The sequence below is a fragment of the Odocoileus virginianus genome, chromosome 20 (assembly GCF_023699985.2).
Source record: "Odocoileus virginianus isolate 20LAN1187 ecotype Illinois chromosome 20, Ovbor_1.2, whole genome shotgun sequence".
In the NCBI taxonomy this organism is placed as follows: domain Eukaryota; kingdom Metazoa; phylum Chordata; class Mammalia; order Artiodactyla; family Cervidae; genus Odocoileus; species Odocoileus virginianus.
In genome coordinates, this window is record NC_069693.1 from 54,422,105 (window position 1) to 54,449,968 (window position 27,864).

Genomic DNA, 27,864 nt, shown 5'->3' on the forward strand with positions numbered 1-27,864 from the left:
GGACGAACCAGGGGCCGTCTGCCTTTCAGGTAACTCTGCAGAGCACGTGGGAAAACCACTCGTGCCCTCAAAGCAGCCGTGCGAAGCAGGTAGGAGACCCTGTCTCACACAGGGCCGTTAAGGCTCACAGACACCAAGTGCTGGGACCAAACCTTTGCTTTCCCCCACCCCTTTGTTTTCCCTCTCTCTGCGTCTCTGCTACAACCTGTACAGAACTTCCTGGAAAGGAACTTCAGCCATGTGAAAGGAATGAATTCCACTAGAGGTAAAGAACTGGCCTGCCAATGCAGGAGACATAAGAGATTCACGTTTGATCCCTGGGTCAGGGAGACCCCCTGCAGATCTCTAGGGGCAACCCACTCCAGTACTCTTGCCTGGGAAATCCCACGGACAGAGGAGCCTGGCAGGCTACAGTTCACTGGGTCACAAAGAGTCGGACAGGACTGAAGCGACTTAGCATGCATGCACAAGAAACAGAGAAGGAAGAAAGCAGAAGACGAGAGAGGAACTTGTTAAAGACCTACTGTGCAGAGAGGGTGCACAGCCAGAGGCCAAGGCAATCAGCAATCAGCCGGCTCTCTGTATTCAGTTCTAAAAGTGACTCAACATCTCGCCTGAGAGATCTCCTGGCAGAAAACACTGAAGAGCCTAGCTGTTCATGAACAGAGGAGTGGATAAAAAAGACGCAGTACATATATACAATGGAATATTACTCAACCAGAAAAAGTGAAATAATGCCACGTGCAGCAATATGGATGGACCTAAAGATTACCACATTAAATGAAGTGAATCAGACAAAGAAAGATAAAATTCACATGGTACCACTTATAAGTGGAATCTAAAGAAAATGATACAAATGAACCTCTTTACAAAACAGAAATAGACCCACAGATGTAGAAAGCAAACCTACACTTACCAAAAGGGGAAAGTGGGGAAAAAGATAAATTAGGAGTTTGGGATTAACAGATAAACATCACTATCTATAAAATAGTTAACCAACAAGAACGTACTGTGTAACACAGAGAACTTTACTCAACGTTTTGTATGGAGTTGGCCAAAGCATTCATTCGGGTTTTTCAAATCGTGCCCCTCCCCCCCAAAAAAAACCCCAATGAATGCTTTGGCCAACCCAGTAATAACCTATAAAAGAAAATAATCTGAAAAAGAACAAATGCATATATATATATGTATATGCACACACAAACACATAAAACTGAATACATATATATATACAACTGAATTACTTTACACAACATTGTAAACCAATGATAGTTCAATTTAAAAAAGAAGGAAATCTCACGGTGATACTCAGTAACTTTAAAGGGGAGATTCTAAGAAATGCATTATTTATTCCTTCCTTGCTGTCCCATGAGGCTCAGAAAGCAAATTAGGTTACCTGTTGACCACTGCGTCATTGGTGACCCCTCTGGAAGCTGCTACCTTTGAAAGACCATAAATAATTCTTTTTCCTACTAAGAAATGCTCCTCTCACATCTATTAGGGTTTCCCACATGCCACTGATCATTTTATCCAACAGGCCATTTGGTTTGTCAAGGACTCATTCACAATGAAATCTACATATGTAAGTGCCATCAGCTGCTTGAGAAGAGAGACCTTTACTTCTGAAAACAGCCTGAGTAAGGCACTCCCGCAGGCACCTCGGAGGGACGAGGGGTGGACAGCAGGTACGCGCGAGTCAGACACCGGAGTCAAGGACACTCATCAGGCTCACAATCCCGGGTGAGTGGCAGTAAGAAGACCTGGACCCTGCACGCTCTCAGGAGTTAGGGGCAGAGCATGATGACAGCCTCCTGGTGACTCAGACAGTGAGGGATTCGCCTGCAGTGTGGGAGACACGGGCTTCACCCCTGGGCCAGGAAGAGCCCTCGGAGGAGGGCGTGGCAGCCCACTCCGCTATTCTTGCCTGGAGAATCCCCATGGACAGAGGCTATGGTCCATGGGGCCTCAAGGACTCAGAAACGACTGAGGGACTAAGCATAAGCACATGACGAGGAAGACAGACGTGAACGCTAGCTTCGCCGTCCGAGGGTCAGGACAAAGGACCCCTGGAGGAGGAAGTGGAATGGAGGCACCTTAGGTGGTCCTTGGGTAAGAAATATTTCTATGGCCATGAGGACGTAAACACTGTTTTTCATGTTTTAGAATCAATTCATAGGTAATGCACATACGGGTTTAATTATAGGTATAGAGTGGAATATAAATGTTAGTAACCACAAAGTAGAAGAGTAAGTAGCAAAAGTTAGAAAGTAAAGAGGAAACAGGGAAAGATGGACAGGGGTGCCAAGAGCATCATTTAAGATACAGCACTGGAGACATGGTGCAGAGCAGAAAACAGAAATACACAGACACTCATCTGACAGTGCGTCAGAGTATGTATTGTGTATGTGTATATACATACATATGTGTATATGTACAGAATACAAAATGTACAAAGTCATTCCCACGACGACTATGAATCTGTTGTAAAGAGAAAAGGAAAGTAATTAGAGAAGATGGGGAGGGTCTATGACCTTGTCTACACCCCCAAGAGGGGTCTATACCACATTGGTTTGTTGTGCTTTGTTAAAACATCCAGGCTCTGTTTTCAGACTCTGCTTCTGCCGAGGACTCGGCAAGTGCGGCCTGGGGGAAGTCGCTCTCCTCTCACTGCCGTTTGGCAAACGGGGCCACTGACGTCTGTTTCGTTGTGTTACTGGATGACTCAACCAGGCAACGCCTGCAAACTTCCGCACGCGACAGACCCAGAGCCCCCCGCTCCCTCCTCCTTGGATGCACGCTGGGAAGATCCACAGCGCTCCATCACAGAGCTACCTAAAAGCAGAGTGCATTCTTTCACAAGAAGGCTTGTTAAGCTCAGATTCCTGTAACTTCAAAGCACGTGAAAAGCATTTGTTAAATCCAAAACATATTTTGATGTAAGAATCAAAAAAATAAATAAATCACTGAAATACTAGTCAGTAATTGGCTGAATTTTTTTAAAAAACTATATTTTTTAAATATGATAAAATATGATATTAAAAAAACTGATATGAAGAGGGGGCTAATTTAATCACCGCTTATGGTACCTTCCATGTGGTATGTTTCTACAGAAGCTAGAACCTCAGTTCCCTTTCTGCAGAAAGCAGGTGACAGGTCACAGGTCACAGAGGTCACATGCTGCATAAGCTGCCTGACACAGGCTGGCCCTCGACTCGCCCTCTCTGCTGTTTTCTGCTGTGCAAGATCACCTTCTCCTTCTGCTCAAAATTATATAGCACGTGAGTCGCTTTCTCTCCAGCATGGCTGGACTTCCCGGGGATGACGAGGAGATGGGATTTTTGCCCTCAAGTGAAAATGCTCAAGCCAGGCGGCGGTCCACAGGGGTGATCAAACTTGCCTCGTGGGTTCTTACCGTGACTTTTGTCCAAAATGATCAGAGAGTACATTAAATCATTAGCAGAAACTTTGCTGCCTGCTGATTTTACAATGCGGGCAATGAAATTCATTGCGGAAGCAAAATAGGGCCAATAATATAATTACGGCGCTCTGCCGAGGCAGTCAGAGCTACTGCTATTATTTGACACTGCAGGGCTGTGTTTTCTCCCCTGAGCCTCTGTGCAGACAAGCTTCGCCCTAATTGGTTCCAACGCACAGCCTCCCCACCACCATCTTTCCTCTGGACCAGGGATGCTAATTTCCACACGACTGTAAATAGTATTTGCAAACAATACAAACATGGTAATAAGAGGCTAGGTGGGTAATTAATGTGGTTACAAAGTAGCTTATTTGCATTTTTATTTAAAAACAGCCTTCTTTAAAAAGCAGCTCAGATTTTCGCTTTGCAGAAGGAGCCTTGGTTAAAGAGTACATCGGTAATTACTCTCTTTAGGGGTTCTTTTTATATGTCCTTCAGGGAATTAGAATGAAAAGATAAGCAGAATTATAAAGGAAATCATGTAAAATATGAAATGTACTATAAACACTTAGTAGTGTATTTACCATAAGCTGGGCCTACCTTTTTCATTAATGGAATATTTTAACCAACTTACAATACACTCAAATTAATTGTATATATGGCTAAGATGTACAATCATTTAGTCAAACTCTTTCTTTTTTTGAAAGGTTTAAGTATTAGAAGATTTTTCTGTGCCCTCACAGTAACTTCCATGGGGTCACCTCCTCCTGAAAAGTGCCCTCAATAAGATAAAGGGTTAAGTGCTATGACCCTGAGACCCAAGGTGATGACCTGTGCCCTTCCCAGAGAAAAGGAAACCAGAAGGTTAGAGCGGTCATTTCATCTATCTTTCCTGGGCTCAAAACACAGGTGTTCGATCTTTCTCATTCCTTTTCCAACTGTGACATGTGGAAACTTCACAGGGTCAGGACCATCAGCATTCGGGAAACCTGAATGCACCGGGAGACCATTTAATCAACCGGGTGAGCCAGGAGCTGTCACAGAGATGAAGAGGTGCATCTCCGCCCCTGGAGGAACTCAAGGTCTTTTTGACAGAACTGTCACGGGGCGGCGCCTGTCGGGTTGAATGACGGAGCAGGTTCCGGTCAGCCCACGGGCACGTGGAGAAGTTGCATGCCGGGGAGAAAGAGGCTGAGGACCTCAGCAGTGGATGGTGGGGGCTCTGCAGGTAGGACTGCCAGCACATCCCAAGGTCCTGGGGCATCAAATAGCTCAACGGTCCTGGGGAACCTCACAGGGGCAGCCCAGAGGGACCACAGCAGGTGAAAGGCAGGAAAAAAGCTGCAGGTGCAAATGTCAGCCAGGGAACAACTCCATTCACTTATAACATCAATGAACATTTATTAAGGACTTACTTGCTCTGTGCAAAATTATGTTCTACATCAGAACTCACACTCTTCAGGGGGGTAGGCAGTCAAGAAGCAATAAATATAACACATGAGAATATTAAAGAAAATGTTAGTGTGCTGCAAAGGCTAAAAATAAAATAAAGGAAGAGGAGTTTGGAAGGATCAGGGGTGAAGGTGGTTCAACCAAGCAGGAAATAGTCCAAGAAAGAGAATGACGGCTGCTACGCAGCCCCGGCTAATCACTGTCGACTCTTTCAACATTTTTAAGAGAAGCCAGAAATCTGGATTCTTGAGTGAATCTCATTTTTCTTAACTTAAAAAGCACACATGTCACTCACTGTGCGCATGTGTGTGCTCAGTCGCTCAGTCATGTCTGAGTCTTCTGTGACCCCATGGACTGTAGCCCACGAGGTTCCTTTATCCAGGGATTTTTCAGGCATGAATACTGTCATTTCCTCCCGCAGGTAATCTTCCTAACCCAGAGATCGAACCCACGTCAACTGCATCTCCTGCATTGCAGGTAGATTCTTTCTCACTGAACCATCAGGGAGGCTCCTCACCAAGTAGCTACAATAAACCCTGTCTGCAGAAGAACAATGTAACAAAATTCCTAACTTGAAAGGGTCCTTCTATTTGTTTTTTAAAAACTACATCTTAAAAAGATCTATCCTTACTCTTATTAAACCAGCCCTCCAAAATTTATCCCCTCAAATGGTATTTTTGGCCAAGACTACTCGTCCTCATTTAAGCATCTCTATTCATGCAAATTCCATATGATGCTGACATTCTGTCACTTCCCCCCTTGCCATCCTGTAAACATTCAGAGCATATTTTTCATTGGTTGCATAATGGTGCTGCCACTACATAAGATGAGATCTAAATCAGACCAGCTACTTGGTATTGTTTTGAAAAGATTCACCCGGTAAAATTTATTTATACTTTGGATAGAATTCAGAGGCTGTAATGATGTTCTAAATATGATTTCAAAATACTCGAGAAAAGCAGAAAAGCAGTGAAGTGGAAGGGAAGGATAATAAGTTTATGACATTCACGTAAATATATCCAGAAAACTGGGTCATTTACACCACAACTGCAATCTTTTCTGTTAAAATATGCAAACAGCAGTATGAAAAATGGTTTGTGATTTTAAAGAAATAGGGCACTATCAATGTCAGTGTGAGGGAACTCAATAACACTTAATGAAAGTTTGGATTTCAAATTAATTACTGATTGACTAAGACATCTGAAGGGAAAACAGTCCAGATGAGAAGAGGCTGGGATGGGCCATAAATCTGGATGCCTCTCACCAGGACTCTGAGCTGGTTTTCCCTACTCGGGCCATTCATGCTGGGTCCCTGCAAAGACCACTGGTTTGATTCTCAGAAGTAAGACTGGCCAGTGTATTCCTGACTTTCAGAAGTGCCTTTCTTTTTTCACTCGTGCATTTGAGGTTTTAACTACTTAAAGAAGCCCAAGATAAAGGTTAACCGAGTTTGTGAAGTGGTACTGCACTTAAAGACAAAGTGTACCTAGACTAAGAAACGGGCTTCTCAGGTGGCGCCAGTGGAAAAGAACCCGCCTGCCAACACAGGAGGGGTAAGAGACAAGGGTTCAAGCCCTACGTTGGGAAGATCCCCCGGAGGAGGGCACGGCAGCACACGCCAGTATTGTCTGGAGAAGCCCACAGAGAAGCCTGGCGGGCTACAGCTCACAGGGCTGGACATGACTGAAGCGACCTGGCGCACATGCACGTATCCTAAGAAATCATCTTTGGTGGAGCATGTCCCGTGTGCAGTTACTGTTCCCCCCTTATCTCTGTTGCTTTCCTGCCCCACTGACCTTGGTCCTGGCCCTGAGACTTGATACGACTATCAGAACGTGAAGCAAACATGAGCCTCTGCCTCTGGCGACTTCTGCAGCCTTGTTCCTGGAATGCCAAGTCGTAAGAACCAGCCCAGGGAAACCCAGCTAAGACAACAAGACCAAGGCCAATCTCCAGCCCCGGTGGGGCATGAATAGAGAAATACACACTGCTTCTGCAAGCCCTTGAGGGTTTGGCAGTGCTTGATACTGCAGCAAAAACTCACTCATACGTGGCCCTTCCTCATTAAGTGAGAACTTTTCTTCCACAATGTTCAAGTCTTAGCTGTTTCCTACCTACATTATATATTTCATAACCAGCTATAACAGCACTAGATTTATAACAAAGAAATTCTCAGCCGGTGGATAAAAGTCTTGACAGTTACTATTATAAAATGGACAGGGAAGAGAATGCATCAACCACCATCCAGTGCAGTTCAGTCACTCAGTCGCGTCTGACTCTTTGTGACCCCATGGACTGCATCCACAGTAAGAGGTTCCAAGTAACAAACAAGAGCAACAAGAGGAAACTGGCAACATCACCAAGGGCTGACTGTGTGCCAGGCACTGTTCTGAGTTGTCATAAACGCTCACATATTTCCCAACAAAAATTCCGGATGTGGGGCCTATTTTTTATCTTCCTTCTATGTAGAAAGAAACGGAAACAAAGAGGTTCGCTAACTCGCCCAAAAACCATGCTGTTCTCCACATAGTTCTGAGTTATTCCTTACCAACTTCTAGTGTTCTCTGGGTCACAGTTTCAATACAGCCAAGGCAGATTAATTAAAAATATTCCAAGCAGGAGCATTCCATCATTCCTGAGGTGAGTCACGCCTGTGATCAAATATCCCGTAAATTCTGAGAACGGCTCTAATAACGATTTCAATTCATCTTCCCACAAAGCTGCACCTTCCAGCCCGCATGGACTGACCACTCCAAAATGCATTTTCAAATCCCAAACTCAGAGAAGGATCCCTTCCAAGGATGAAGAACCTGCCCTGTTGTAAATCCCCACCTGAAACCTTCTCTATGTGGATAATCTATGCTAATTCCACCAAAATATAGCTATAAAATAGCAATCATGTACAGGGGAGAGGAGAGACTGAAAGTAATAAAGTGAAATTAACATATTCATGTGGATGCCATATATAATATGTACAAAACAGGTATCCAAGCCTTTTTCTAAATGAAACCTGCTAAAATGTTGGGGCCACGTAATCAATGTTTGGAGCGTTTTGTTGAAAGCTCAAACCAGTGTATTAGAAACTCATGATTATGCTACTTTTAGACAGGCGGGAGTATTCTCTTCCTCCTTCCCCACCTGTGAGCAAAGAACACCCATGGTAGTCAGCTCAACCCAGCGGCATCCGTGCAAGGGGTGAGGCGGTACCAGGGTGCACCTAAGAATGACTTCCTGTCCACCCCCTGCTCGCCCCCCCAGCCCCACCCCCACCTTGCCATCCCTCTTCAGGAGTTTTAAAGCAGGATCCAATCTAATCTCAACGTGAGCCAAGCACAGAATCGAAACAGAAGGTGTGCCTTACTGCATCAGATGTAGGTTCTCTTTTCTCCAGTGGCCCCAAGGAAAAACATTTATTTGATTCCAAAAGGCATGCCCTTCCCCCACCCTCACCCCACCAAGACCCATGAGGGATCTTAACCATCCATAGATCTTGCGATACCCTTATGTAAGCCAATGAATTTTCATCCTAGACCATGTCATAATAGCCCATAGTTTAATGCCCATTCTATAAAGTATAAGATTTACTGGGTTTTGTTTTTTCTTTTTCCTCTTATATTAGCTCCTCAAAACTTCCAAATAAAACTCCTACTGTTCTGGGATTTTTCAAATATGACCCTTTTACTCCAATCTGTAGCCTTATAACTTGATTTTTCCCAACTGAGGCAAAAGAACTATTCTTCTATGTTTGGATGAAAGCACTTCTCAACGCTTTGATCATTTTAGTTGTATTGATTTAATATTCATGGACAACTTCTGAATTCCATAGAAAATAGCTACTTAGAAAACCACAGAAAGTACCTTTTAATCAACTGAATAAAAAACTAAACACTCCCAAGTTCTCCTAACCCTGATGAGGAATTACAATGAACGAAGATATGTTATATTAATTAAATTCTTGGAATGCATCCATAATACTTAATGGAAATGGAAGCCTTAGGAGGTCTAAAAATGCCTGGGAAACACCCACCAGATCATTTAAATCCCTGAACCCCACCCACGTCTTCCAAAGAATCTGTTTAAACCTGATCATTTGCATCATACAAAAATACAGACTTAGATTTTAAAAAATGGAATAATAAGGGAAACAAAACCTTAACTGGTTTCCATGCATTGTTTTATGTTTTCTGATTTGGTTCCCTAAAGTTTGTCAAAATTATTTAGTTTCTTTCAAGCTTCAAGAAGAAAGCTAACTGTGATGGGGGAATTCAAGTTCATTCATTCATTCATCCATTCACTCATTCATTCAACAAACAGGAGAAACCAACTGAAAGGAAGTTATTCACTGAGTACCCAAAAGTGCAAGGTCCTATGCTTAGAGGCTTTGTCTATTTTTACTACAATTACACAATGCAAAGTCATCCGTGGGCCTCACGCTACATCAAATACAATATATTCAAATATCAACAAAACAAATCACATTATAATCATCACTGTTAGTCTCTTCAATTTATACACTGAAACTAAGGTGTAAACAAATTAGATTTCTTTTCCATTATCACATGGGATATCACATAGTCACTGATTTTATTTTAAAAACAACCTTTTGTTTAAGATTTCCAAAGTCGTAGCAGATCCTGAAGTTGAAAATAAGCATTGCAGATACGATTCCATCCTGGAGGGACTAAGGGAACATATTCCTAGATTAATAAAATGTAGAACATGCTACACTGGTATGTAACCATAGACCTCTTGTTTTTTCAGGAAGAAAGGTAAACAGAGGGACAGAGCATCTGAGCCTAGCTAGACGGTATGTTCAGTAAGGAGGCAGGAAGGCAGAAGCTGCCATAGAGGGACTGATCATGTAGCGTTCTGCTCCCTGGGCTGTGTGGCCTGAACAAAGTGCAGATGAGTGCTTCTCTGCGGCCTCCGGAGGTGTTAAAAATTAGGACAAACTGTACTCAACTTTAACAACAAGAAACAGATACAAATCTTAGGATGCAAATATCAAGAAAGCCTACTTTAGGTGGCCAGAGAAGCACATACCTAGCTAACCCTTGTGTTTAAATAAAGCTTTCCGATACAGCAAATGATACCTATTTCCAAAATCACCAAATGCAACTTATAAGGCACTTTCTTTAAAAAAGAAAAGAAACAAGAACACCTGAAACTCTGGGAGTTAGGTCCAGTGTAAATCTTCCAGAACACCAGCTCACACGGATCACACAAACCTGCCTGTTTAAGGGGATGGCACTCCTGTCGCCTTTGAACTGCATCAGGAAGTAACTGCCGCATCAAGAGGTGTGAGCCACTTTTACTCTGCTCCAGGTGAGGGATGAGTTGGTGCAGAGCTGGGGGTAACCCAGCCACGCTCTAGGAGTGGGATGGGCAGACAAAGCAGTGGACTTGGAGCCAAGAGCATCTTTTGCTACTAAGTTGCCCAGAAGTGTTTCACCCTGAGTAACAGACCTCATTAAGAAATCACTCAGCAAACCATTATATATAGAATGGATTAACAAGGTCCTACTGGACAGCACAGGGAACTATATTCAACAACCTGTAATAAACCATAACAGAAAATAACATGAAAAAGTATATATATACACACACACACACAAACATCTTTATGTAACCAAATCACTCTGCTGCACACCAGAAACTGACACAACACTATATATCAACTATACCTCGATCAAAAATTTAAAACGTAACTCAAAGAATAAAAGCTAATATAAACAGTGTTGGTTGGGAGATGAAAGAACAGTTCAGTTTTTTTATTATGGTGGTGGTTACACAAACCTAAGTAGGTGATAACCTTTCACAGAATTATATAACACACACAAATAAGTACATGTAAAAACCGGTTAAATATGAATAAAATCTTTGTAATACTCTACCAGTGTCAGTCTCCTAGTATTGTTATATATGATGCCATTACTGGGGAAAGCTGGGTGAGGGGTCCCCAGGAACTCTAGGTACTAGTCTTTGCAACTACTATGAGAATTTGGAATTATTTTTAAATGTTAAAAAAAAAAAAAAAATATTAAGCAGAAAATGCCAACAAGGATATAAACTGTCAGGTTAAACTGTGAGTTCCAGCAATGAGGAATTTATGAGAAAGGCACCAAATTATTTTCTCTCTCTCTTCCTGATGCTTACCCTTTAGATCAGTCCTGTTCAATAAAAACAATGAAAGTCACGTATGTAATTTGAATTTTCTAGTAGCCAAGTCAAAAAAGAGGTGAAGAGAAACAAGTGAAAGCAACTTTACTATTTCAACAGTATCTTAAACACCATCTCAGCATGGAAACTGATACAAAAAACATTAATAAAATATCTCATATGTTTATATTAAGTTTTCAAAATCTGTAAAGTATTTTGTTTCACACTTACAGATCATTTCAACCTGGAGCAGGCACATTTCAAGCCCTCAATCCACATGTGGCCACTGGCTACCACACTGGACATGTCAGCTCCAGACACCACCTTTAAGTGTCTGCGACGCGTCACTCTGTGCTGTTCTCGTGAGTCCACTCTCCATCTCCTTCAGAAGATGGTACCTCCAGAGCTCCACGCCTGTGACAAGGGCAGCACACACCACTTGAGAGTGACAGGTCTTAAAGGAGCGCAGCATACTGATGGGCTTCCAGGCAGCAGCGTTTAAGAGCAAACACACTCAAACACAACCACAGCTCAACCTGCGGATCCGAAACCTTCTGCACTGTGACCTATTCCTGGGGACAGCTGCAGGTCCCTTCTATTCAGGCTGTGGCAAAACAAAGGCAGGAGTCTCATCAACTTTAGGGAGATGGGGGTGGTGGGCAGAGGGTCTCTCATGCCCTCTGTGCCCCGATTTGATTCAAAGGTGGACAAGACACAGACTATCGGTTGCAAGTGTGAAAGTCACTCAGTCGTGTCCGACTCTTTGCAACCTGTGGACTATACAGTCCATGGAATTCTCCAGGCCAGAATACTGGAGGGGGTAATCTTTCCCTTCTCCAGGGGATCTTCCCGACCCAGGAATCGAACCAGGTCTCCTGCATAGCAGGTGGATTCTTTACCAGCTGAGCTATTGGAGAAGCCTGACTGCCAGTTAAGTAACAACAAAAAGGAGCTCTTTCCAGGTGTCTCTGTGGTAAAGAACACTTGCCTGCCAATGCAGCAGACGCAAGTTCGATCCCTAGGTCAGAAAGAGCCCCTGGAAAAGGAAATGGCAACCCACTCCAGTATTCTCGCCCGGAAAACTCCATGGACTGAGAAGCCTGGTGGATGATAGTCCACGGGGTTGCAAAGAGTCGGACATGACTTAGCGCCTAAACAACAACAAACTACAGAAAGGCTTGAGGTGCCGGAAGAAGGTCCTGAGGGTGGCTCTCTGCTATTCTGGCTGTGCCCTGCCCTCTGTGCACATGGTGGGTGTGCCCCCCTCTGCACCTAGAGGGTGCACGTGGCTTTGGTCCTTGGAACGTGAGCAGCTGTGACAGAGTCGCCTCTGAGCCATGAGCCCGAAACGCAGCGCGTGGTCAGCAAGCCTTTCTCTTCGTCTGTCACAACCTCCAGCGACGCACACTGACCCCGGGCGGCTAAGGCAGGTTCCATCTAGCTCGGCCTTCCCAGCAACTCCCGATGGAGAATGTCACTGGAAGGAGAAATAAACCTCAGTTGTTTTAAGCCCCGGAGACTTTGAGGTCGTCTGTTATTACAGCCTAGCCTGGCCTGTCCTAACACATCGTTCAGTCGCTGATGCCCCACTCGTGACGTCAACCATTCCACCCAGGGTCTCTCCCTGAATCCTTGGGCCTTATCGCATCTGCTATATAACGCAGTCTGGTTTTTACAGTGGTTTCATTACCAACCATAAAAACTGTAACAGTGGAACTGTATAAACAAACCCAACAGTGTTTTTACTGTAAAACATGAATGTAATATAAATATTTGTCTTTGCCTTCTCTCAGCATCTGTAATGAGGGCAGAAAATCCATGCCATATGTTTACAATATGAAAGGGGAAGAAACACAGATCCCGAGGATTCATCCCTGAGGGTGCCGGCTGAGCCCCTTAGTATTTTTAATTCGTCCATTTCTTTTCATGGATAAATTCTCCGCAAATCCTAAAACCTTCTCGATTCTGGGTTGCCAGGTTCACGAATACCTCTACAGGAGGGTTCCTGCTAAGGAGAACATGAACGTGAGGCTCTGAGGTCAGCGTTTCTGACAAAGACGACGAGAAAGCATCCAGTAAGTCGTGACTGTTCCGTGGCCTGTCCCAAGTCCAGCTCCACAAACGTGGGCAGGAGATCACGTCTCTGCACTTCAAGTCACCCTTCCCCCCTCAGGCCGGAAGTGCATCTCGACATTCCGGGTCCTGGGAACGCCTGCTTTTTTTTTTTTTCTTTTTGCATCCTCAAAGAAGCATGCAGCTGAGCGTGTGGAGAGGCCCCTGGCTGCCACAGGACCTCCTGACTGGGTGGGAGGGGGATTAGTGCCACTGCGCGGTCTGGGCCAAGCAGAGCCTCCAGCTCCGCAAGCGGGGAGCACCACGGTAAGTTTTCATTCCGGAGCCGTAATGGAGGCCTTGATGCGCGGTCGCTGAAGCCTGCCCGCGGTGTCTGTGCAGCCTTCTAGGACGCGAGCCAAGAGGCACAGGGAATGATTCCGCTTCCTCCCGGCTGGCGCACAGACCGAAGGTTTCTGGAAACCGTCACTGTCCCACCGAATCCAGTACCGCAGCGAGGAGGCTTCGCTGGGGCAGACGTACCCAGGAGAGGCGCTGGCTGGCGGCCGGGCCCTCTGAGCACGAGAGCTGCTGGCGGGAAGGGGGTGCAGAAAAGCCCCGAGGGGCTGGAGCCCAAGACAGGCCGGGCGCGGGGAGGAGACCCTAGAAGCTCTCGGCGTGGCGCTGTGCGCCAGTGGGTGGGCCAGAGCGCGGCCAGGAGCCGGCACTGGCATCCCACTTCATCCTGATGAGCGCCCTGCGCGGAGCAGCGCCCCCGCTTCCCCAGTCAGCTGGAGGGGCCCGGGCTCAGAACACGCCCCGCCAGCAGATGGAGAGCCAGGACACCGAAGCAGGTCGGCTTGACTCCACACTGAGGGCTTGTGACCACGAAGTCGGTGGCTGGAGTCAGAGAGAAACCCACATATTTCCAGCTGACTGGTCCGACAGCATCCACAAGCGTCGGGACACAGGGCACGGGGTCTGCTGCTGCCTGGCTATTACTGAACCTGGGCTAGCAGCGAGGGCCTGCCCAATTCACACCCGCACCCCTAAGTGGAGGGCTAGTAATAATAACATTATTACTATTAAGGTACACATCTGTCAAAACACCTCTACTCCTGAAAGGCAAGCACAGAATCTCAGGTACTACACAAGCTCACCATCTAGTGGGATGCCTGGCATACAATAAAGTTCCAACAGACGCCTGTGGCTTATTCAGCCAATGATCAGTGTGTGATGTGAGCAGTGTTGTGATGGACACGTGTTTAAAAACCAAAACATGGACTGTCAGCTCCTTCGAGGCAGGGATCTTGGCTTTCTTCATCACTGCCACATCCCTCAGAGAAGAGGGGTTGCTAACCCTCTGCTAAGAGCAGGGAAGGGAGGGAGGGAAGGCGGGCAGGAGGGGGAAAAAACACACGTGGGCAGAGACTCACAGCATAAGGAAGTGCCATCGGTTAGGTGGGTGACTTTGGCTGAGGTTGCCCTAAGCAGAGGAAGTCCTCTGGGCTGAGAGAGAGAGATGGGGAGTCTGGGAACAGCCATGAGTTTGGTACGGCTGGGACAAGGAGAAGAGTAATGGGAGGGGAACCTGGAGAGGCAGGCAGGGACCAAACCACACAGGGGCCTCAGATGCCTTTTTTTTTATTTTTATTTTTTGATCTTGTATAGCACACACCAGGTACCAAGGTCCTGTGCTAAGTATCCAGGTACCATTCTAAGCACTTTATGTGCAAGAGCAACTAATCTTCACAACCCTGTGACTCAGATACTGTTAGCATCTCATGTTACAGATGAGGAAACAGGAAGTGAAGGTCACCTGGTTCGTAGAGAAACAGGATTCAAACTGGGATAGACCAGAGCCCGAGCCAGTTATTCGCACCGGTAAGACCTCACTTACCGACCAGTCCTTCTAGACGGATGACGCAAGCACATTTCAGCATCCCTTCCCACTAAGGCGCCTGGCACTGAACAGAGACATACTGAGGCCAAAGGAATCTGTTCTGACTGGCATCATGCTCATCGGGGGGGCTATTTACTCTCCTTAAATAAAGTCTTGATATATCCCAATCTGTCCACTTATAAATTTAAAATATATACTATCTTTTTAAAAAAATCTATATTTAATTATAAAGTATCAGTGAAACTTCACTTGGGGAATGATAATCTAACATAAATGAATGCTTCCAATAGAAAAGGCTTTAATTTAAAATAAATTACTGTGTTAGAGAAAAAAATTTACTCTCTTCATAGGAAAAAAAAATAAAAGTTACTAACCAGTATTAGGGACTCCCGCTCGATTAGAAAAATCGCATCCATAGCAAAGAACCAAACCACCACCCCGAAGCCCTCCCCTCCCCGGTGGCTTCCACTGGTGGTCCCAGCCACCAAGCGTGTATAGCCTGCTCCAGCCTGAGTCTCATTAAGGCTTAGAGTCAATTAAGCCACGGATTGGAACAATCATTCCTCCTTTGCAAAGTATTGATATTTTTTTTTCCTGGCCGCTTTAGGGCTTTTCCAGCACTCACGGGGAGATTTATGTTAGACAATTTCTTTCTGATTAAAACAAATCATAGCTCAACAATTCTAATTTCCTCCTTTCTGAGCAAGAAATGATCAGAGAACTCTGAAAACAGTGATCAAACCCATCGTGCAGAGGCTGGCACTAAAAAGCCCCATAGAAACACTCAAGAGAGTGGTTCTCTCCCTCCCTTCCCCTCTCTCTCCTGTGGGCACATCTGTCTGTCTTTCTCTGTGTGTCTGTCCCTCCCACCCCCGCCCCGGCTCTGCTTCCTTATCTCCGCCTTTCGCTCTCCAATTCATCTCCTTCAGTAACCACTGGTCTTGACAGGCTGCAGGACAGTTACTTATTCTCCAAAAGGAAAGGGGATGTCAAAAGCACAGCTAGTTTTCTGACCAAAGCAATAGGCAACAAGAAGGTTACTACACTTACTTCCGAAGGCCTAGCTAGCATCAACAGATGTCTTGTAATTTTTAAAGCAGTGACTGATTTCTGGCCACCCTCTCTCCATCACACACTGTCTCCAAGTGAAGGCCGAAGGCTCCTGGATGCACCCACAAGTCCTTCCACAGCCCCCTACTCTCATTTTCTGCCCCTCCAGCTGATCCACTCTTCTGTCCTTCCCAATCAAGTGGATTTACGAGCCGGCTCCTGCTTCTGAACGGCGAGGGGAGCTGGCCAAGGGAGAATGCCTGAACCAGACCAGTGATTTTCAAAGAACTGGGACGCAGTGTGTTTATCACTGTGTCCCATAAACTAGTCCATCTTCAACAAGCTAGTGGGCAGCTGAAGAATTGGGGGCACTTCAGCATCACCAACATGAAAATCAATTCACACAGCTGAGTACTCAAGAAAAATAATCTGGCTATAGGTACCTTCCACTAGTCTAGTTTTCCAAAAACAAAGCAACCAAACTGTCCCTTCCCACAGTGGTACAATACTGCCACCCAGGTTACAACCCCCAAGGCTCAATGGTCAACCCTGATGTACTCTCAGTCATTCACTCAAAGATTCAGCCCCTCCTAACAACCAGATGCTGCTGCACACCAGGGAAACGCCAAGAGGAACATGACGGGCCAGCCTGCTGTCCTCCTACGGCATTTCATCTCTTCTGCTTATGTGCCGTGTGTGCTCGGACCAGGTCCTAAACTTCTCTGTGCCTCATGTTACCTGAAAATAGGATTCACAATAGTAACTACCTCATGGGGTTTATGACAATAAAAATGAACTGGACTAAGGCACGGAAAGTGTTGCACATCGAGACTGGCACACAATGCCACTACTACCATTACTGTTATTGTATCATCATTATCACCATCATCAAAATGAGGAGCATTAAACTAGCCATCCAGATGAAGTGGCATGAAGTGTTGGGTGCTTCAGTTCATATCTTACAGGCAGTTCCATTGTCTTTAAAAAAATATATATATGCACACATTTTTTTTTTCACAGCAGACAAATGGGCAGTATGACAGCTGTCTCAAAGAAGGCATCCCTGCCTGTCACACTGATGGGTCAGTTACCCTCTCTGGGCCTCAGTTTCCCCATCTGTCAAGTGGGGGGCGGGGTGGTAAACTGGATGATCTCAGAAAGTCCTTTTCAATCCCCGAATGCTACCATTTGACGACACCAGTCTACCCAAATGTCATCCTATAATCCAAAACTCTCCCTAAAAAGACAAACGACTTCAACAATTCATGACTGAATCTTCCATTGTATCACTGTTGCACAAACTAGCTCCCATCTTTGCTGGATCCTCTACAAGAAATGGCTAAAAGAGTTACTTCAAACCCAATGGGTCATATATAACTAAAAAGAACTTTTTTTTCACATATACCTTAAAGAAACGTAGAATCATTTCTGCTTTTCTTTGACGTATCCCCAAAGCTGTTGGCAGGCCTGCAAGGAGGCCATCAAGCCTATGATGACTCTGATCACCAACCTCGCTGCCAAGTGCCCCAGCATCTCCTCCAGTGTTGCAAATTTAACCAGATCTGAAAATAAACACTTAACCAGCTCTCACTTACCCACATTCCCAGACCAGAGAAGCTGTGAATCACCCCTAGTGGAAGGTAGTTCTGAATGATCGCTATGTGTTTCTAAACGGCACTGCATGAATTCTGGGTAGATTTACATTATGGAGAGCCGGGCTCAGTCCAACATCAAAATTGCATTTCTGTTCTTTGGGCGCACGGCACTCTCCATGAGAGGTGGCGGCGGAGGGGGGTCGGGGGTGGCCTCTGGAAAGGTCCAGACGATGGGAGAAACCACACAAGAGGAAAAGTGTCTTCAACAGACACTCTGCAGCGCTGGGACCTCCCTGGAGGTCCAGCGGTTAAGATTTCGACTTCCAGGGCAGGGTTGCGGGTTTGATCCTTGGTCAGGGAACTAAGATCTCACACGCCTCGGGCCAAAAATACCAAAATACAAAGCAGAATCAATATCATAACAAATTCAGTGAAGACTTAAAAAACGGTCCATGTCACCTCTCACAGCAACTGGGCCCGGGCACTCTACAGCCCACGTGCCCCGGAACCTGTGCTCCACAACCAGCAAAGCCCACAGGCCACAAGAAAGTGCCCGTGAGCCCCCGCGAAGACTCAGAGAGGCAAGAAAGAGAAAAAGAATCTCTGCAACTTTGACAACGAAAGATCTGGAGTCTCAGTGAGCTTTGCAACTGTCCGAGGAATGGAGACAGTCTTGGGCTGGGGATCGGCCGGACTTTCACGGGAATGAAAACAGCAAGTTCTTTAAAAGGCGAGACGAGGAGAGGACCCAGAGCTGCAGGCATGAAGGCGGGGCGCGGCTCATCAGAAGCCAGGCTGCACCTCTCCAGTACGGAGCCTGGCCAGGGCGGAGGACCGGGGTAACTACACTTGACAGGACTGCTCGGATGTCCCCGTTTCTCTCCCGGGTGCTGCCTCTTCTCCTGGTATAATTATTATGACCCTATGGCTCTCAGCATTTTCTGGTTTGAACAATACACTGTCACCCTACTCCTAAGAGAGGGCTGCAGATAAGTAAACGTGTTTTTCTCTATTTTCAGAGTTTCTAAGCAGCAGGAACCTTCCCCCGCACCAAAGTGTTAAAGGCTCTCAGAGCAGGAAACACTACAAGGAGAATTAAACTAGGATGCAGGCACTTAACACTGTACACCAGACACATGAACTAACTTACGTGACCAGACATGAGAACACATGTTGCCATCTTTGAAAGTGCACAACTTTCAAAACTTTTCACAAACTGAAGGTTTGTATGTAGGGGACTTACTGTATACTAGACTGTCTTAGAGCACCCACTACATATAGTACAAAATAGATGTTTAATAAGTATCTGTACAGTTTTTTAAACAGTCTTGAGAATCTCCGGGTTAGCTGGTGAATGAGGTTGTAAGAACACCTGATTTTTGTAAATAGTGGTAAAAATCTGTACCTGCCCTTTCATTTGGGGAAAAAAAAAAAAGTCAAGCAGCATGAGAACTGCCGAGCGGCACAGCGGAGTCTCCTGGAGGGACTGTGAAACACACACTGCTGGGCTCCACCTCCAGAAACTCTGATCTAGGAGGTCTCGGCAGGAGGAGCCCAGGAACCTCCATTTCTAACAGGTTCTCAGGGGACGCTGACAGTGGGGTCAGGACCATGCCCCGAACAGCACTGCGTACAATCCTGCTCCACTGGCAACAGGGATTCATCAGGGAAACACTATTCAGATCATTATCAGATGAGCCCTATCCTTTCCTCCCTTAAGAACAGCACCCTCCCAGTCGCCCTTTTCATTTTTGTCTGCATGTTGCTCACAATTTGATGTAGATTTCAACATCCTGTAATTCATCAACTAATTCTCTCCTGGCTAAAACATTCCAGGTAATTAAAGTTCAGTAATAACTTACTCTTTCTGCTCCAGCACCTGCATTTCATTTGTTTATTTTCCCGGAGTCATAAATCTGAAGGGCTGTCACAGTGCCATACTATTAGTGCAATAATCAAAGTTAATCAGTCCCTCTCAATAAACAACAACAAAGCCAGTACAGAGGCGCACTGAAGTCTCCCGGCTGCCCACCTCACGACCGCAGTGCAGTGGGACAGCCAGGCCCTGAGGAACCGCCGGGTAGACGAGGGCAGTGCTCTTCGGTCATTTAAAAGGAGACTCTGCGCTTGGCTCACAGTGATGCGCCAACTCCGAGGAAGGCCCAGGGGGTTCGGGCTCTGCACCTGGTACCCGCTGAAGGGCACTAGAGCAGACGGGTTCTCCCAGCTGCTAAGCCTTACCACGTGCATCCCAAACTCCAACACCACCACGAAAAAGGGACACAGGATGCAAACAAATGAGAGGGGCCAGCCTCACAGCCAGCTTTCAGTAACCTGGTGTCTTCAATAACTTTGGATTTCTTACTTACGGAACTTGAGAGATGTGAGTGCTAGGTAGGTTCTGATGAGAAGGCTGCTGGGGAAAAGACAGGAAAGATTCTGCCTTCAATCTTCAGGAGAACTTTCTAATTACGAGATGTGTAGAAACAGGATGGGCTGCCTTTGCAGAGAGAAGCCTATCCATCCCTGGAAGCATTTAAGCCAAATCCAGGTGAGCTCTGTTCAGAGAAGCTGTGTAAGTGGTCTCCACCATGGGAGGAGGTGGGACACGGTGACTGAGACAGCCGACATCACCCTATGAACGTAAGGCTCCCTGCACTCGGAGGCCATCTCTGGGCGAGTCCCCACATCTTGTCCTTCGCACTCACTGCCCAGGTTCCAAGAGCCTATTCCCCTGTGGCCAGGACTCCATGTTTATTACACACTGCTACAAAACACCTTCCCCAAAGTGTAGAAGTTTAAGGCAGAGCATTTGCTGTCTCACCGAAGTCCTCCAGGTCAGGAAATGGGATGGTGTTGACTCGAGATCTCTGATGCGGTTGCTGTCGACCTGTCAGCCACAGTCGTCTGCAGGCTTGACAGGGGCGGGGGAGCCCTGTCACAGGGGGCTCAGTTCCTTATCCCAGGGGCTCTCCACGGGGACACCCGAGCACCCCCACAGCACAGCAGCAGGCTTCCCCCACGCTGAGCGATCCAGGACACCAGCAAGAAGGAGCCACCAGCATTTTAGGATCCTTCCTGTGAGTCACGCTCCATCATTTCTGCCACATTGTATCCCTCAACAGTGAATCCCTATGTCCAGCCCGCACTGGAGGGGAGGAGAATTAGGATCCATGTCTGAAAGAAGGGGCATCCAAGAATGTGTAGTGACTTCCCTGGTGGCCCAGTGGTTAAGAATCCACCTGCCAATGCAAGGGACGCCAGGTCAATCCCTGGTCCGGGAAGATCTGACATGCCGCAGAGCAACTAAGCCCATGAGCCACAGCTACTGAGCCCACGCGCCCTAGAGCTGGTGTTCCACAGCAAGAGAAGACACCACAATGAGACGCCCGAGCTCGCTGCAACTAGAGACGACCTGTATGCAGCAAGGGACGCCGCGCAGCCAAAAATAAAATGAAAATAAATATGAAAATAACACTTAAAAAAAAAGTATGTGCGGACAGATTTTTAAAACTACCGCAGCCACTTAGTTCTAAAGTCTTCAAGATCCAGGCACATCTGCCTCCCCAGCTGACTAAGGGGCAGGGGCTTAGTTCCAGGTGAGCTCCCCAGGAACAGAGCGCTGGTTCTGCCAGCCACGTACCTTGGGCACCAACCCCGGCCTCTGCCAGCACCAGCCAGCTCCACACCAGGGTGTGGGTACCAGCGATATAGCCAGTCACTTCCCCACACCCCTTCTGCCCCCGAAGGAGGATGAAGCCCTGCTCCTCGCCTCGGCTCATTTCAGAGTGGCCTGATACTGGCAGGAAGAAGCAGGGAGGCCTGGCTACTTCCGAGGGCTCTAATCAATATAGAGACTTTTTTAAGTTGTAAGAGGAAACACATCTTCCAACAAGATTTCTGAGAGTATGTGCCTACTTTAGGGATCTGTGTTGAACAAGTCAGCCTCTCCATAATTACTTTTTTTTTCCTGAGTCTTTACTACGTGCTGGGTTCTATGCCAGGACCATTCCCCTTCCACAGGTAAATAAACCAAGGGCGTAACCAAATGTTCAAGGGCATAACCAAATGTGACCAGGGAGACGCGGCGAACTCATGTCCAAATCAGGACTGGTTCCCAGGCCTGGATGACTCCAGAGCTGGGGCTCCCTCTACTCCTCTGGGCTGCCTCCCTGTAAATTAAAACTTAATTGACTTTAAATATACACTTACAATAAACCCTCACCTTCTGTAGCGTGAGCCACCCCACCCTGAGACGCTGCCTCATGTGCAGCTGCATCTTTGTTTGACCGTGCAGGGAAGGTGTTTTTGGCTCAAGGGCTGTGTGTCCTCTATGTTTCATCTAACAACGGCTATGTCTGAGACTCTCTGTAGACGCCCCATAATAAACACGAAACTCAGTCTCACACGTACTTTTTTCCTCTTAAATGATGGCGCCTAAACGCTCTAGTGGCCAGAAGCAAGACTTGTCGACCACTGGCTGAACATCATCTGAAAATGAAATCCATCTCTCCCCACTATGTCGAAATTGTTTAACAAGAACTCAGGGGCCCCGTACTGATGAAAGACTGCGTCTGCACTGAGTCTCCTGTGGCTGGGAGTGGTGGTTTGGAGCTCTCCGTCTATGCTCGACTTTGCGCTCTTTAAAACTCAGCAGTAAATCACAGCCCTCGTTATGCACAGGTTACAATGGATGGAAAGTTTGAAAAATTCAGTTCAAGACTGGGTGAAAGAACCAAAATATGCAAACGAAGACAAGGAGATGGTGATCAAAGACAATGAATAACAGGCAAGATTAATAAGTCAGTGCAAAAATTTCAGAATGAGAAATGAAATGGAAAAACTTAGAGGAGAAGAACCATCACAAGTTTTGGGCATTCTGGAGACAGAGGAAACTCAGAATATTTTAGCAACCGATTACGTCTATGAGAGGGATGAATAATTTATTACCTGATAAAGAACCTTTCCTGAGCCTATGACAGGGAAGGGCAAAGAGGCAGCTGAAGTTCAAGAGTAAATACACTGTGAACCACTTGAAATGTAAGCCTGGGAAGAGCTTCCTGGGGGAGGGAGGCTCAGCCCCTGGGTTTCAGAACGCTAGCGGTGCGGCTCTCTTTGCTGGAGAACCACAGGGACCCCGGCATCACGGACAGGGAAACCAAGCCCGCGAAACAGGCCCGTCCTCCGCCACAGCACGCGCCAGTCGTTCTGGACTGGGCAATGAGAAGGGCCCTGGGGCCGGGAGACACGGCTTCTCACCTCGGGTCTACCATGCAGCTCCCAGCTGTGTGAGCCTGAGCAAAGTCCCCCCTTCTCCCAGCCTCTGCAGCTGCATCTGCAAGATGGGCTCCACACATACACAGATACCTCGCTGCTAAGTGCCAGCGGGCAGGGCGCCGAGGGCAGAGGCAGCTACGAATACCCAGTCCCACCTGCAGCTGATGACAGGAGATGACATCTGTAAACAGAAAGGTCCGAGGTAGAACCCTTCTGCCTGTGCGTGTGTGTCTGCTCAAGAGCTACGAGGCACACGGTGATTAAAGCGAGTGCTTATACAGTTCCTGCTGGCGTGCACACTTGTTTACACCATACTTAATCTACTGAAAATCCAATACTATACATAAAAACAATTTTTAAAGTAAAGAAATGAGGAAAAAATCCAGCAGCTGATGTCGGAGGAACTCTTCCCAACAGTCTGTAACTATTAAAAAGATTAAGAGTTTTTATATTTCTGTTTAGCTAGAGATCACTCACAACAACGGGGAAGAGCCTTACACTCTGCAATGCACTGAGTAATGATCACTTTCTCCAAGCCAAGTTGCCTGACTAGACAGACATCAAGCTTGTACATTAGCCACCCCACACGTCTCCCCTCAACATATACACATCTCATGAAAGAAGGCCTCTGGTCTGTAAAGGCAAATTATCGGATTTAAGTGTCTTCTATCATAGGAGAGTGGGGGAAATGCCCACAAATACTGAAGCACACAGGATCATGAAGTCACTGAGCGGATTAGAGAGAGTCTAGAAGTAGCTAGATTTCTCCAGCGGTTCTTAGAAGTGCGAACAATGTTTTACGTGGGATCTTCCCCACCTCACTCCTTACTACCACGTCATGAAAACAGGTTGTCAGCAACCATTAAAAGCACAGCAAGCTGTTTAACACGTAGGCTGGCACCAAGCGTTCCATATCTGACAATGACAGTGAAATCACTATTTTCCGATGCTTATCAATGAGGCTGCAGTATGACATAATACTGTCAGCTTTCCACACAACTTCACTCCAACTAAATGAACAGACCAAGTATCAACTCTGTTGAAAACTAGAATAATTATGATACTTCAGTCCCCCCAGCATCACACTGCGTGGCGACACCCAGCCGAGCATGCACGCTCTCCCCGACACGTGCACATTCCATTAGCTGCGACTAATAAATCTTTTCTCTGAGCCCTCATCTCCCGGCTTTCTCAATAACTGTTCTGATATAAACCACTGCATGCTGTTCCTGATGACTGATCCCTTAACAATATTCCCTAAATATATGCAAAGTGTGTTTCTCTGTAAATACAATAGAAAAAGCAATCACATCAATAATTAAGATGGCTTTTCAAATGACAGTTGAGTGCTAATATAAGCTCCACTGGAAAATACTCATCAACAAACTAAATACACATCTATTAAAACGTAGGAGTCCAGACATATGAAGACAGAAAAAATTCATTGCAACTCCACTGGAGTCAGGCTGATAAACACACTCCCTACAGCTCCTTTCAGCCACTTGGAGAGGTTAAGAAAAGTAAACATTCCTTTGTACTTTCATGTATGAATAAGAAATTATTTTATTATTACTACTAGCAGCAGCAGCTAACTAACATTTAACTGAATACTTAAGCCCAGCAATCCCACTTCAGGGCATCTATCCAGAGAAAACAATAACTCAACAAGCTACATGCACCCCAGTGTTCACTGCAGCACTATTTACAACAGCCAGGACGTGGAAGAAACCTGCATGTCCATCAGCAGAGGACTGGATGAAGAAGACGTGGTGCTTAAAATGCAATGGACTATGGAGAGAACAGCAGGGAAACACTACCACATGTGAAACAGACGGCCAGTGGGAATTTGCCGTGTGACTCAGGGAGCTCAAACCAGGGCTCTGAGCCCAAGCTGGGAGGGGTGGGACAGGACATGTGTATGCCCAGGGCTGACTCATGCTGCTGTACGGCAGAAACCAACACAACACTGTAAAGCAATGACCCTCCAACTAAAAGTAAATACATCTAAAAAAGAAGAATGGCCACTGCGGCAGGGTTGAGAGCCAGCTCTGGATGAAAATGTGAGAGACTGAACTTCACGAGAGCATCACTTGGAAGACCACACAAATAAATGACTTCCTCAACACATGATGGAGTGTCACACAACAGTTACAAGCAACAAGGTAGATCTATGCACTGAGAATAAAAGACTTCCTAGTATTAAGTGGGAAAAAAATTCAAAGTACATAACAGCATGTGTTTTGGCTAGTATACACAACCTTTTCTGGAAGAACATACAGGAAATAGTTAATAATATTTACCCCCAAGAGAAGAACGCAAGGGACTTTCACTTTTCATCGTATACACTTTATGAAGATTCAAACCATATGCACATATGACCATTCATTCTCTATACATCTCTAAAGATTACTCTATACCACCTAGTAGAGGTTAATACATTTTTCTAACTCTGGAGTTAGAAAGATGCTAAGATAACTGGAAAAAAAATGGGCCCTGTTTTTTAATTTAACTCAAAATAATGAATCCAGTGAGATCAGGACAAGGGTTCATTTGAAATATACTAAGTTTGAAATCCTGCTTGAAAAAGCAGAAATAAATCTCCCTTTTCTTGACTTCCATAACTTCTCAGCCTAGAAGGCCAGACGTTCTCTTAAACAGACCATGGTCTATTTCTTCAGATGGCAAGAAATCTTCCACGGTGTTCAAAGGATGAAGACAATCTTGCCAAGGACTATCCAGCCCCCTCCAGGCCTGGCTCCAGCCACCTGTCTCCCCAACCCCAGAGCTACCGCACAGATCACTCCCTCAGCCCAGTTTGACCCTCCTCCCCTTTCCCCCCCAATCCCTCCTGAGATCTGAGCTCAGCCACCTCTTTCTCGGGGACTCCACATGCCCCCTGCCTCTCTGGCATCCTTCACTGTTTTGGAATACCACTTCGCCTCACTTCAAGTTTACACTGGTGTTTCTCTATCTTTGGCTTGATCTGTCTTCCACCCTCTGCTGAAAGCTCTACAGAGACAGTGGCAACACCTGTTTTTCCTTAATGCTAGACACCCAGTACCTATGACACTGGGGCACTTCACAGGCATGAGAATGAATGAGGTCTGTACGTCACTTCAAAGCCCGGTGATCGTGTTAAAAAGAAAAACAAAAGACCCACTCAGCTGTGTCACTCTGACTCAAAGCCTCTCATGCCACACTGACTCTAAGCCCCTCGGCAACCCCCTCCCCCTCCCCCCGCCTCCAGGCACACGAGCGTGCCCACCAAGCCTGGAACCCTCCAGGCACATGTCCACCGCCAAGTATTTCCCCTGACACTTGCATGGCTTACTTCACTATCTCATCAGGGCCTGGGTCAAACGTCACAGCTTTAGAGGGGTCTCTGCTGACCACCCAAGCTGAAAGAGTCCACGCTGTCCACTCCTGATGCCTCACTCTGCTTCACTGGCCTGCACTGCATTTATCACAACCTGACATCATGTTAAACTTTAATTATCCCTTTATGGTTGGTTTCTCCTACCTAGAAGCTCATGAGGGCAGGTATTTTGTTTTATTTGATGCTATATCCTTAACCCCAAGAGCACCAACTGCCCTCAATACATGTTTGTGCACACAGGCATATCAACACCCACATCTGCACAGAGAAAAGCAAAGAGGAAAAACCGAGACAGGGTTAAAGTCTGCCCCTTTATCATTCTGAAAACCGCACATAACCTCTTAGTCACACTCAAGGGCGTCAACCACATTCTGTTTTTCCTAATAAATGAGCTAAATGAGTAAACATTCTGGAACCTCTGACTAATAAAGCAGATGACATTGACAGAGAACCATAAACAAACTATAAACGGCTTGCCTGTCCTTTCATTCATAAAATAAACAAAGAGAATATGACTTTAAAAACAAAGAAAACATTATTCCAAGAGCAATAAACTTTATGAACTGTACTAAAACCTTCAAGTGTTTATCCCGGCATGTGTATTTGACAATTAAAAAGAAAAACGTAAGCGCTCGCTTACCCATTCTCCTAAAATGCGGGACACGGCTTCATTTGCTCTCGTCATGTTCCTGCAGGCCAGGATCACGTGTGCACCATGAAGGGCGAAAGATTTGGCAGTTTCAAACCCTGTGGTTTAAAGGAAAGTCCACATTAGGAAACACAAATGCAAAAGCACCAAATCATGATGCTAAATGGCCTTTGCTGAGCACCTCATGCATTACTCTAGTGGATCTCAATCAGACGGGATTTGCCCCCAGAAGAAATCTGCAACTATCTTGAGATATTTTCAATGGTCAGAAAATGACTGACTTTACTGTGTGTGGGGGGGGGGCGGGGGGAGGGGGTGTGCTACTGGTATCTAGCCTGTAAAGGCCAGGCATGCTACAGATATCCGATATGGCCCAGGACAGCCCCACAGCAAAGAATCATTTGGTTCAAATGTCTACAGGGTTGAGGTTGAGAAAACCTGTGCCAGGAACACAGAAATTTCAAAGGTGAAGGACACACCATAGAAGAGCTTGCGGCACGGCCAGCCTTTGAACCACTCCTTGACAACAACCAGACCCTGTGCTCAATACAAAGGATAATGATACACAAAGACTGAGACATGGTCACCGTCCTCAAAGAGTTCACAGTCTAACAAGAGAAAACAAACCTGGAAAGTGAAACAAACGTCTGCTGATAAGTTCCTCGCAGTGTGCTTGGACTATTTTAAATGTTTCCAGCGCTTCTGCTTCCAGCAATGGCAACTTGGTTTCCTAGACCCACACTCTCGCTGAGAACAATTAGAAAGCTGGACAAAACAACACACACACTCACACACACACACACACCCCTCTTTGAGGGCATCAGAGGAACGGTATGATTGAGAATCTGGGGGCTAACATCTGGAGAAGTTGAAAGGCCAAGAGAGGTGAGACAGCATTTGGTGTTTCTATACCCAGTGAGAATACCCTTCAAAAAT

At 46.1% G+C, this 27,864-nt stretch overlaps 1 protein-coding gene across 2 annotated transcripts in view; it reads right to left on the reverse strand.

Moving 5' to 3' along the window:
• WWOX (WW domain containing oxidoreductase) overlaps nt 1-27,864 on the reverse strand; it is an 895,414-nt gene that overhangs the window by 818,389 nt on the left and 49,161 nt on the right. For both annotated transcript variants that reach the window (XM_070451501.1, XM_070451502.1), the window contains exon 5: nt 26,920-27,026. In XM_070451501.1, the coding sequence (XP_070307602.1) occupies nt 26,920-27,026 (107 nt within the window). The remainder of the gene's footprint in view (nt 1-26,919; nt 27,027-27,864) is intronic.